The sequence below is a fragment of the Glycine soja genome, chromosome 13 (assembly GCF_004193775.1).
Source record: "Glycine soja cultivar W05 chromosome 13, ASM419377v2, whole genome shotgun sequence".
NCBI classification, from domain to species: domain Eukaryota; kingdom Viridiplantae; phylum Streptophyta; class Magnoliopsida; order Fabales; family Fabaceae; genus Glycine; species Glycine soja.
In genome coordinates, this window is record NC_041014.1 from 26,782,738 (window position 1) to 26,794,965 (window position 12,228).

At 30.8% G+C, this 12,228-nt stretch overlaps 1 protein-coding gene across 2 annotated transcripts; it reads right to left on the reverse strand.

The window, feature by feature from the left end:
• Positions 1 to 3,609: 3,609 nt before the first annotated feature.
• On the reverse strand, positions 3,610 to 11,350 carry LOC114381345 (cytochrome P450 94C1-like). Of its 2 annotated transcripts, none has more exons than XM_028340577.1 (2): positions 4,248 to 6,020; positions 3,610 to 3,772 (listed from the first exon to the last, which is right to left on the reverse strand). In XM_028340577.1, exon 1 carries the CDS (start codon positions 5,836 to 5,838, stop codon positions 4,270 to 4,272), a length of 1,569 nt encoding a protein of 522 aa, XP_028196378.1. In that variant the 5' UTR covers positions 5,839 to 6,020; the 3' UTR covers positions 3,610 to 3,772; positions 4,248 to 4,269. The 2 variants fall into 2 exon arrangements, with proteins under 2 accessions (XP_028196378.1, XP_028196379.1); XM_028340578.1 differs by lacking the exon at positions 3,610 to 3,772 and adding an exon at positions 11,221 to 11,350 and having other exon boundaries at positions 3,962 to 5,694.
• Positions 11,351 to 12,228: the final 878 nt, after the last annotated feature.

Sequence of the window (12,228 nt, forward strand, 5' to 3'; positions counted from 1 at the left end):
ACGTTTGAAATAGATAATCAGTGGACTCTTGGACAAAAGAGTATGTGCTTAGACTTTAGGAGTAGTTACTAAAAGATAAAGTTGTCTCATGACGGGTAGCTCACATGTTAGCTGAAATCAACCGCTAGTTGATATCAACTATAACTTGCTAAATTCAATTGCTAGAATTAGCCGAAGTGTGTAAAACTAACCAAATGATCCTAAAATCTAGTTGTATAACTCTCAAACCATGTTTTAGGAAGTTATCAAGTAAAAAAATGTGATCCAATAATAGATTTGAGTTTGTAGCCTATGAATAGGCCTAGACAATCAATCAAACATGGACTTATTTTATCTTTAACATTTGCGCTGTTATTGCTTTCCTTTATAACATTTTCTTTGCTACTTTCTTTTACTACTTTGATTTATTATTTTCATTTTATAGTCTTTCATTTATAGTTTTTAACATTTAACTATTTTATTTCTTCTTCTTCATTCACTCATACCAAGAGTTTTCGAAATGATCTAAGAACCCATAGTCAAAGAATATATTTTTCATTTTGACTCAAATCGTTTGATTATTTTGAGATCTTATCGAAATAAGATTAGCCGAAACCTATTCTGACTAACTTTACCTTTTTAAGCAACAACAATAACATGGGTCTTACTTACATTACATGTGCTTTTAAGGCATTAAAAGAGCATTTTTATTTATTAAAAATCATATGATATAGGAAAGCACATTTAACTTGTACCTTTGGAATATCTCCCGGGATATGTTGATCAAGGATCATCACGTCAGCTGTGATCCCGACAATAACAACCGACAATAACAACTTACCAACTTGGCATGTGACAACATAAGAATCTGCTCTTAGTTGTAGGTTAACGGTGTTAGAGCATAACAAAAGGAAATTTAAAATCTTAATATCATCAATATTACTGCATATCCTGGAGAAATTTAACCTGATTAACCGCAAATCATGTTTACCTTATTAATCAAATTTAAGACTTCCAAAACTAATTGCTCTATTATAATGTTTATCTTCTTCCATGTCGTCATAAATATACACTCTTTCACGTCGCAGGAAAGCCGCTCGCGGCTCTGCCATTACTGTACCCCAAAGCAACCGAGAATGTTTCTCCTTTACAGCTGCACCGCTTGACACAATGGGAGATTTAAATTTTTTGAAACTCAAATACAAGCACCATTGAAATGTTTTGATCAAAAGTGAATCGAACCAAGATATATCTGTTCCAATATTGAGACACAATCTGCTTCAACTAACTACTGCAACTCCTGGTTTTTATTCGCATAATCAGAAAGACGTTTAAAACACTTAAAAAACAATTTTTCTCGAAAGTCAAGGCTTCAATTTACTCCTTCAACGTCAATTTTTTTGGGTAAAAAAGCTTGAATATCCGAACATCATGTACCAAACATCGTTGCTTGCCTCTCTGGGATCATTTGACCATTAACAATAATCCATTATTAGAGGTTCTTTCTTGGTACAATAATGGCGAGGGTTGTCATCCTTCTGCATTGTGTAACGATGATGATGGAGCAATTATTTTTGGTGGTTTTAAATTTGATATTAATCTTGAACGTGATTTGTGGTAAATTGATTAAGGAAGATTTTAATTAAATTTAATGTAATTTCATCAAAAGATAACATAGTTAAGTTTTACAGCTCACCGTGTATCTCATGTATCACACAATTAATGGTGGGGATCATAGGTGACCAGGTGGTCTTGGCCAGCATATAATTTCTCTTGGTGGGTATGCTTACATGAGTTGTTTACCTTAAGCGATATTGTTTTAACTTTTTTTTTCCACTTAAACAAATGAAATAAAGTTGCTTATATAAGTATCTTAGTAGTATTATATCATAAATAACATATTTTCAAATATATTAAAGACGGCAAAATTAGTTTTAGCACTTACTTTAATAATTTTATTTGAATGAATTTTTGTGTAGATCGAGTATTTAAATTTATTTAAAATTATACGACTCATACAATTAATATAAACTACTCATCTAAATAACTATGTCTTATAAATACTATTATGACAGTACGTAGTTAGCATTAACCATAAAATATAACCAAAGATACATCAAAGATCCGGCTGCATTATGCTAAGGAAAGAACAAAAGAGAGTGCAAACATTGAATGCACTAAAATAAAGCAGCTTTACTCTATGACTATGGTGGAACAAAACTAACTGAAAAATTAGTTAGTAGTTAATAGCTGAAAATTAAAAAATTAATTTATTAAAATTTAAAATAATAATAAAATAATAATTTATTTAAAAAGAGTAATGATGAAATTTGAAAAATACGTTAAAAATAAAAATGAAAGAACATATAAAAAGTAAAAAGTTAATCGCTAATATTTTAAAAAACATTATTTCGACTATGTTGGATAAAACTAGCTGATATCTGTAAGCTCAAAAATTAGTTTATTAAATCATGAGTATTTTGGTAAACTAATGGTTGAAATAGCTGAAAGTGTAAAATAACAAAAACAATAAAATCATAATTTATTTTAAAAAGATAATCAGGAAGTTTGATAAATATATTAAGAATAAAAAAGGAAAAAAATATAAAAAGATAGAAGTTAATGTTTTAAAAAATGCTAAAAACTATTAAAAAACTTGCTTATCGAATAATTAAACAAGTTTTTCAGCTAATAAAAAAATAAAAATTAACTGAAATATCTTGTCGAACATATATAACCTTCAAGTACCATTTAAAAAATGCTAGAATAAAAAATTAGAAATTAGAAGCCAGCATTTTAAAAAATGTTACTTCGAATAGTATTTTATAAAATATTAAAAAGTATTAAAAAAATTACTAAAAAGAACTTGTTTACGGAACAATTATAAAAATTTTCAATTAATAAAAAAACTATAAACTATTTAGAATATCAAAAAGTATAAATGAATAATATATATATATATATATATATATATAATCATATAGTTTTTCCTTATTTGTTTTATATTAATTAATTTATAAAGATTCCTTCTATTTTTAATCTATTTCTAATATTTTTTCTCTCTATGAAAATTGAAATTTTAATTAAAATAGATTGACAATTCAAACAATTTTTACACTATCAACAATTGTAAAATTATTAGTTTTTATAATAGTTATTTATAAAATTATATTTAAGTTGATTTCTAAATAGTTGACTAACTAATATTATTATTTTGCTTAAAATTTAAATTTTATTTAAAAAAATAGATTCAATCTTTAATGTTAACATTTATTGTATAGAATTATAGATTATTAAGGTAAAATTTTAATTTAATAAAATAATACCAAAAACTAATAATAAACAGTTAGTACACATTATATCCTCAATATTGCATGCTTCAATCACTTTAGTCTTTTGCAAAATTTTGATATTTATTTTTTGAAAATGTCATTGTTTTCAGTTCTAAATAATAATAATAATAATAATAATAATAATAATAATATTATTATTATTATTATTATTATTATTTTCCACTATGTAAAATGAAAATGAATACTATTTTATAAAATGAAGAATTTAAATATCTAACCTTTATAAGAGTAATTTTAAGAAATAAAATAGAGTAAATTTTTACTCCTAAACAATCAGATCATATATATAAAGCTGTTTATCAACATTGCAGATTTAATTTTTACATATTCAGACAGATAATCACACACACTAATATTTCACAGCTTTCGTGGCGCACTAAATTATTATTGTCGGATCCACTGAGCAATATCGACATACACAGTCAAAAACCACCAGCAAGCTGCAGAAAGAAATCAAGCTCAACACATTAACTTTTACCTCAATAAGAATAATCGAGGGAATCCACCGACACCAATTAGACATTCTGATTTATTTTAGTGGTGCAAAACAATGTCTTGCTGCACCCCCGTACACCATTAATCACATCCCATTCACTTTCCTCGTTAATCACTTCCATAAGTAATTGTGGTGCACAAACAAATGCCTTCTCTCTTTATTTCTATAGTAATTAATTTGCAAGGATCTTACATTACATACACGACAATCTACTGCTATATATATCTGGTCCATATTTAAATAATAAATACCTAAATCCCAAATATGTAAATATCTATGTTCCAGAAATTGTAAGACTCTCAAAGGTATATCGACACAATTATCAGTTATGTTTAGTCCATTCAAGACTCTGTTTAATTCCATGCCCTTGAATCTATAGCTAGGAATAAGATAGAGTATTATGAGATTTACACACTCACACTTTTTTATCAATCAATGGAATTAGACTCCTTTTGATGGTTTGGTGGTTGTTGTAGTTCCTCTTTCACGAACCATCACGGGAAGGCCAAAACTAAAAGTGGCAGTGAGCCCCGGAGAGAAGCGAGGGTTCCCAAAAGACAAGGGTGCCAGCAACTCGATGTGGAACTTCCTCAGCAACGAAACTGCCACACTCTTCATCTCCATCAGAGCCACTTCCTTCCCTACACACACCCTCAACCCCGCTTGAAAAACCGGGTACTCGAACGGATTCATGGGTTGAAACACCCCATCCTTCAGCCACCTTTGTGGCCGAAACTCCAAACAATCACAACCCCATATCTCCTCCAACCTCCCCATCGCGTAGGGGTGGTAAGTAACCCTAGTTCCACTCTCCACTTTTGTCCCATCGGGTAACACATCGTCCTCCAAGCAAAACTTTGAGTCAAACTGAATCGGTGGAAAAAGCCTCATGCTTTCGTGTGTCGCAGCTTGCAAATAGTGCAATTGCTTAAGCTCTTCGAAGCTTGTGAGATCCTTGTCATGCCCAATTACGCGATCTGCTTCATCGCGAATCAACGATTCAACTTCAGGGTGCTTCCCCAAGAGATAAAAGAAGCTCGTGAGTGCCGAAGCCACGGTGTCACGACCCGCCAATAAAAAACTCACGACAACGTCTCGTAAATACGTGTCATCGTCGTGGATCGTGTTCATGAATCTTGACAACAAATCTTTGTTTTCGGAGAAACCCTTTTCGCGCCTTTGCTTTATCACCTCTTTGGCCAGCGCGTTAATCACTCTAAGGGCTTTCTTGAGCCGTTTCTCGCTTCCCAGGTTCAACAGCCTCTTCGCCTTCCAGACGTAGGGCGACACAGCTGTCGCCCTCTCCGCGGAAAGCTTCGACGCAAGATCGAAGCTTTTCGCAAACACGAGCATGGACCCAGATTCTAGACAGAAATCTGGGTCCAGCCCGAAGGAGAATCTGCAAATGCAGTCGAAGGAGAATCTCTGGAACACGTCTTGCAGGTCCAGCACGACGCCGTTTTTCTGGTTCATTAGAAGAAGCGGGGTGAGCCTGTTCTTGATTTCGTCGTTGACGATTTCGAAGGCGAAGGAGGCTACTACGGAGTTGTTGTTGAGGTGTAGGCTCGCCATCTTCTTCTGGAAACGCCACGCGTCGCCGTCGACGTTGAAGACTCCTTTGCCGAGAAAGTCACCGAGGATCGCAGAGAAGGGTTTTCCCTTGGGGAAGTTTTCAAACTTAGTCTTGAGTATGTACTCCACGTTCTCCGCGTTGGCGGTGATCGTGTTCCGAAGAACGTGGATGTGGATGGTTTTGTTCGGCGAGTTTCGGAGGAGGTGAGCGTACCAGTCGCAGAGGTTGTCGAAGGTTTCGGACCAGCTTGAAGTGAGGTATGTCTGGCACGTTTCGCAGCTGCAGAAAAAGCTCTTTAACAGACGCGCGATTGCGATGATGATGATGAGGAAGAGGATGATGGTGATCATTGAGAAGAGTAGATAAGAAAAACAGACGCGGTTGATGAAGAACTGCAATAACGGAGAAGAGGTAGGTAGTGATGGTATGAGTTCCATTATTGATGGAGGAATAAAGATGAAGCAAAGGATAGTGAAATTATGGATATCTGATTAAGAATATGGAAAGAAAGATATGCAATGAGAGGAGGACAAGTCACAAGTGGGATTGGCATTGGTTTGCAGTTGTTATTTATGGATTGAGATGGCTTTTCATAGACAACAAAGATGCATATCAGGTTTTCCTTTTTTGTTCTCATAATCAAAATCTTTATTAGGAATGGTCTAACCCCAGAGGGATAAAAAAAAATAGGTAAGTTTTTAGTATACCAATCATAAAAGAGTATTATCACCCAACGAAAGTAACTTAATAGTAAAGATGAAATGGTACTTTTTTTTCTTTTTATTGAAAGAAAATATTTTTTTTTATTGGAGACAACTCTCTTTCAGCTGGGTAAGATTATTTTTCTCAGTTAAGTTATTCTCCAAATTTTTAATGTAGTTGCTTATTTAAGATGGACACCCAAGGTTTTTCATTTAAATTAAAATAATTCTACATCAATTAGTGTAAGGTGTACACTGTGGTATGTAAAATAAAATAGTAATAAAAAGAATGTAAGTAATAAATTTTAACTATATTAACTTAAATATTTCCTCACATAAAAAATAAGAGTATATAAGAAATAAAAATAAACAATTTTTAAAAAAAAGAATCTTATCAGAATAAAAGAAACAATAAAAATGAAATAGTAATTAAAAATGATTGTCTCCAATTAAAAATAGGATTGAACAATTTTATAATATATGATGGGTGCAATTAATACTTGCCACCAATCTTGAAGTACATAAATTCAACGATTAAAATTTATTTCTATTGCTCACATAAAAGTAATTCTTTCATTTAATTCTCACATAAAAAATAATTTTTTTTTTACTCACGCCTACTCTCACTCTCTATGTACTAGAGTAATCAGACATTGTTAGGTTTGGACTTGGAAATATTGATGAGAAGGCATTACAGTGAAATTCCTGTTCATATACAGCAACATCATATGGTTACAAAACACGGGTACATTCTTACTTAGTTCAGTGGTAGACAAAAGCTGCAACGAAAAGTGAACGAATAATGTAGAAAGGCATAAAAAATTAAGTTAAACGAAGGGCACGATGAACCCGTGCGCTAGCTTCGACATAAACTAAGTTTTCATAGAGACATGTCCTTGCTGCATCGTCCATGGTGTTTTTGTATCGTATAGCACGTAGGCACATTACCTCATAAAATTTTGAGGACACCAACACAACTTCTTTGACAGATTTTGCTCATTGATTACTTTCGGACAAGATTTTTCTCTCTTGGTGTTAACACATTGACTCACTACCACATCATTATTTTTCCCTTTAAATATATACTAGTCGGTAACCCGTGCATACGCACGGGTGGTTCCGCTAATTGATTTTCGATGAATGAATTAAAAAAAGGTACTGGAAAAAAAAGTAAAAAGACTAACATTCATATATTATTATTATTAATCCTATTGTTGCAATCCTTATATGGGCTAAGCACCATCACCTTCAAAACTGTCGTTGTTACTGTAGGGTTGCCCCAAAAATCAAACCATAAAAAAATAAACCAAAAAAAGTAAAAAAACCATAATCAACATCGCAAAAAATAGAATGAAGATCAGAAAAGAACTCTATTAAAAACAGAAAATCCAACACACCACACATTCCGATCTTCAAAGCAAACTCACTCATTTAATATTGTGATTCTCTTGTTCTATTGTGCCCGCCAAAGATACAACACACTTGTTGGGAACAACAACCGTGTCTATTTATTTACGAAAACAGAATTAAAATATCAAAATAACAAAAGCAGAAGATGGATGAAAGTTGAAGAAAAAAAAGATTAACGAAAAGAGAGAGTAATAAGGAAGAAAAAGAGATAATTGGAAGAAGAGAAGATTCAGGATTTGAGCCAGATTATTAAGCGAAATTAAATGAAAAGTTGAAATCCATCAATTGGAGAATGACACACTAGGAACCTCAAAGGAAAATATCTCAATGTTCACTCTCGGCATTACAACATAGAAAAAAGCCTTTAGTTGGAGCATAAATAATAATAATAATAATAATAAATCATTTCACGTATGGGCACAACAGGTACATCTCTTTTGTTAGATAGTTTGTTGCAAGAAGTTGGATTAGGATTCTATTTAATTTTATTGTTGTTGTTGTTGTTATCATTATTATTATCATTATTTTTATTATTATAATTATTATTATAATAATAATAATTAATTTTCATTTTATATGATGTACATGTTGTGCATGAACATTTTTGTTTTTGTAATTATTATTATTATTATTATTATTATTATTATTATTATTATTATATAAATGTTTTTTTTAACCGAGCTTGTTATCTTCTTGGCTCTTTCTCTATCTAGAAATTGCTGCTACCTATTTCAAAACCAAAGAATTGAACAAATAATAAAAATAATTTTAACATTTATAATATAAATGTTTACAACTAACAGAAATTAGGCAATTGCAGATCAATACACAATGAGTGTAACAGAGCATGAAAATTTTATTTTTAAAAATTCAAGTTAAAAATGAGAGGAACACTAACATCTTCAAATTCCGTGGTTGCCGTGACTTAGTGATGGTGGAGAGAAGAGATTACAAAAGCGAATGACGAACGAAAAAAATGAGAATAACATGACTGCAATTGTAAAGAAAAAAATGAAACACGAATTAATAAGAATGAAAAAAGAAGAGATAAATCCATAGCAGAATAACATGAAATTTGAAGTTGAAGTACCTCTCAAATAGCTTGAACCTTCCATCAAAATAATAATAATCATAATAATAATAAACATGCATAAAACAAAGCACAAAGAAAGAAACTTGGTAGCTGGATGTTTTTTCGTGGATCACCTTGCGAGTGGAAAAATCAGAAAGGAAAAAAAAGGAAATATCAGTAATGAAGGAAAAACATAAAACAAACTAAATAATAATAATAATAATAATAATAATAATAATAATAATAATAATAATAATAATAATACCTACAGGAAATTGTAACTTCATCTCCATGACTAAAATCGTTGTCCGTGAGAAACTGGTACGAAGATTGAACAATATATTTGTCACCAATGCCAATGTTTAGTGTAGTCAATCACATCTACTTAGAAAAAGAAGATAATAAAGTTAAAATTGTCCCGCAAAAGCATACACCATATTTTATTCTATAATGATTAATATGCAAATGAGAAATTACCTACTAACACATCAGATGAAGCTTGTCCACTCAATATTTCTTCAAATATAGTAAGTCATATACATGTTCAGGAATTTCAAGAAGCTCATGTTTTTTAGTTGTACATCCACTCAATAAAGCATCAATTTATTTTCTTACCTAATTCTTTTTATTTATTTTCTGATTAGAAAACAAACTAAGAAACTATAGGAGAACAGAGCTTACATAATAATAATAATAATAATAATAATAATAAAACAAAGCACACAAAAAGAAATTTGGTTGTTGAATGTAATCAAATGTAATAATGACAAAAATATGATACAATGATTCAACAATTAATTACGTGTATATTAATATTTAATGAATTGTTATATATAGTAATCAATTATTATATGTTAATAAATGTAACGAAAACCATAATTTTTTTATGCTGAATCATCGTATGTTACGATGATTTGATTGAATAACAATTAAAATAATTAAAAAAAATCAATTGGAATAATATGTTTATTATTACTATTAGCATCAACATCGAATAAATTAAATAAATATTAATTGATTACATGTTAATAATTTAATAAATAAATTAATAGTAACAGTTAAAGTATTATATATTAACCTTAATGATACGATAATTCAAATTTTAATTAGAAATTTTAAAATCTTGCATGATTTCAATTTCAACTTTATAAACACAATAAGAAAAAACATGAAACAAATTACTATAACTAAATAATAATAATAGTCAATCCATCTAAAAAAATTGTCATTCTACCGGAATATGTTATAGTCACTACTAATGGCACATGTTGTCCTATCATATTGTTCCCATCTTTCTTTGTACTCTTTCTTAATTTTTGTTATTTTTTTGTTTTGATTAATTATTGTTATCATTATTATTAATCTCCAATATTGGGACTCCGTTACTTTGTCTCAATTCCCTTCGCTTTATCTTTTTGTCATTTGATTCAACAACTTCTCTTGATTTATATCAATTTTTGTCTCTTTTAATTATGAGTCTACATTATACAACTTACTCATTTCACCAACCAATAATATAATCCGCTATTACTATAAGCAAAGAATAAGTTGTTTGTTTTACAAAAGTGAGAATAAAAAAATGCATAATCTCGAGCAACAAAAATTGAGTAAGAATCAATGACTTATTTGTCATATAAGAATAACAAAAAACAAATAGTTTCCAATCATTGGTTGATGGAAGAGCCACAGTAACTTCACTTTTGTGAATATTGAAGCGAGAATCCTATCCTTGCCGGAATGTGAAAGCCTAAAAATTGATATACCCAAAGTGAGAATAAAAAAATGCAGAATCTTAGAAAAATAAACATTAAAACACAAAAAAAAGAATGTTGTTTTAATTAATATAATTTTCTGTTTTCATCAAGCAAGAGCTATGGACAGATTGCTACTTGAGAAATTCTTCTTCCACCATCTTAGTAACTATGCATGCAGCTCATCAATAACACTTGATCAAGACACAAGGTTCCACATCTCTGACTCTAAAATGCTAACAAAAACTTCCAAAAAGAATATTACATCATCACACTTGATCAAGCAGGAGAAAAAACATAATAAAATAGAATCCATCAATAAAGCCACAATTGCATGAAATTTGAATTCCAAAAAAAATAAAAAATATGTGAAATTAAAAAAATTATCAGACACAAATGATACATGAATATAGAATGAAGTGGAGGGGGGGGGGGAATTGTAACAATGAGAATTAGGTATCAATCAAATTTTTAAGAAAATATATTATTTTAAATACTTTTCTATAGAATCAGCCTCTTTTTCAAAAAAAGAGAAAGTTTGTTTTTTTATGATGATAAACAAATACTATAAATAAATAAATTAACTTTTTTCTTAAATGTTTTAAAAATAATTGATGCAACATAATTTGGGAATTATTTTTCTAATTATGTAACTACTTTTTTTTAGTACGTGCAAAGGATCACAAAGGAAGTGTTGTAAGGTTTGCTATGGTGGTGTTTCGCGGGTTCGAGTTTGTGTTTCTGTTTCAGGTTTTCATTTTTCATTCCAAAAGCAGAGATGTACAATTAAAACATTATTAAAGAAACTAAATACCTTTCTGTAGATGCTATTGTGAGTCCATTTGAATCACACCTGAGAGTCTGAAAAACTTCCTCAAGTGGCACGATTTCCTGCAAAGAGATTAAAAGGAAAAAAGAAAACAAAACAAAATAAAAAAATAAAACCATAATCCACACAAAAACTGAGGAAATTTGGCAAAAAAACAAAACAGAACTTAAAACTTCCAACACCAGGAACATAAAAACAAAACCCAAAAACACTCATCAATCCCATGCTTGCTACTCCTATTTTTCAACTGCAAAAAAAGGTAGACATGAATGATATGGTGGCAAGAAACACATCACCGACCAGTGAAACAGAACGTAGTAATGTCTTGGAACATAATACCTGCTGCAACAAAAAATAAAGTAAAAAATATTAGCTACCAAGCTACAGTGAAAATGTTCATGAGGTTCTTTGATACTTGATGTGATGCTGATAGTGTATGGTATGAAGAATGCTAACAAGCAACAACACACTTACATATTCTTTATTATTGAATCGAATTCAGCTATGTCTCACTAAGTAATAAATGAAAATCATTAAATTATATAGGGGGGGTTCATTTTTTAGTGTCTCTATATGTGATGCGCCTGAATCGGACATCCGAGTTAAAAGTTATGACCATTTGAATTCCTCAAGAGCTTCCGTTGTTCAATTTCGAGAGCTGAAGAAGAACCTAATCTCTATAGGTATTATGGATGGAAAGGGGTTCAAATGCTGCACTGAAAATGGGGTCATGAAAATTCAGAAAGGCTCTACAATGGTGATGAAGGGTATAAAGAGGGGTAATCTTTATATACTTCAAGGTACAACATGTGTTGAGGATGGTCTAGTAGCTGTTGCATCAAGATCTGATAAGAGCATACCTGACTTAACTCAATTGTGGCACATGAGGCTAGGTCATATGAGTGAAAAAGGTATGATGATACTTCAAAAATAGCAGCAGTTGGGAAATCAGAAACTGGATGAACTGAAATTCTGTGAGCACTGTGTTTTCGGCAAGCAACATAGGATTAAATTTCCTAAAGCAATTCACACCACCAAAGGAACTCTTGATTATATTCATGTTG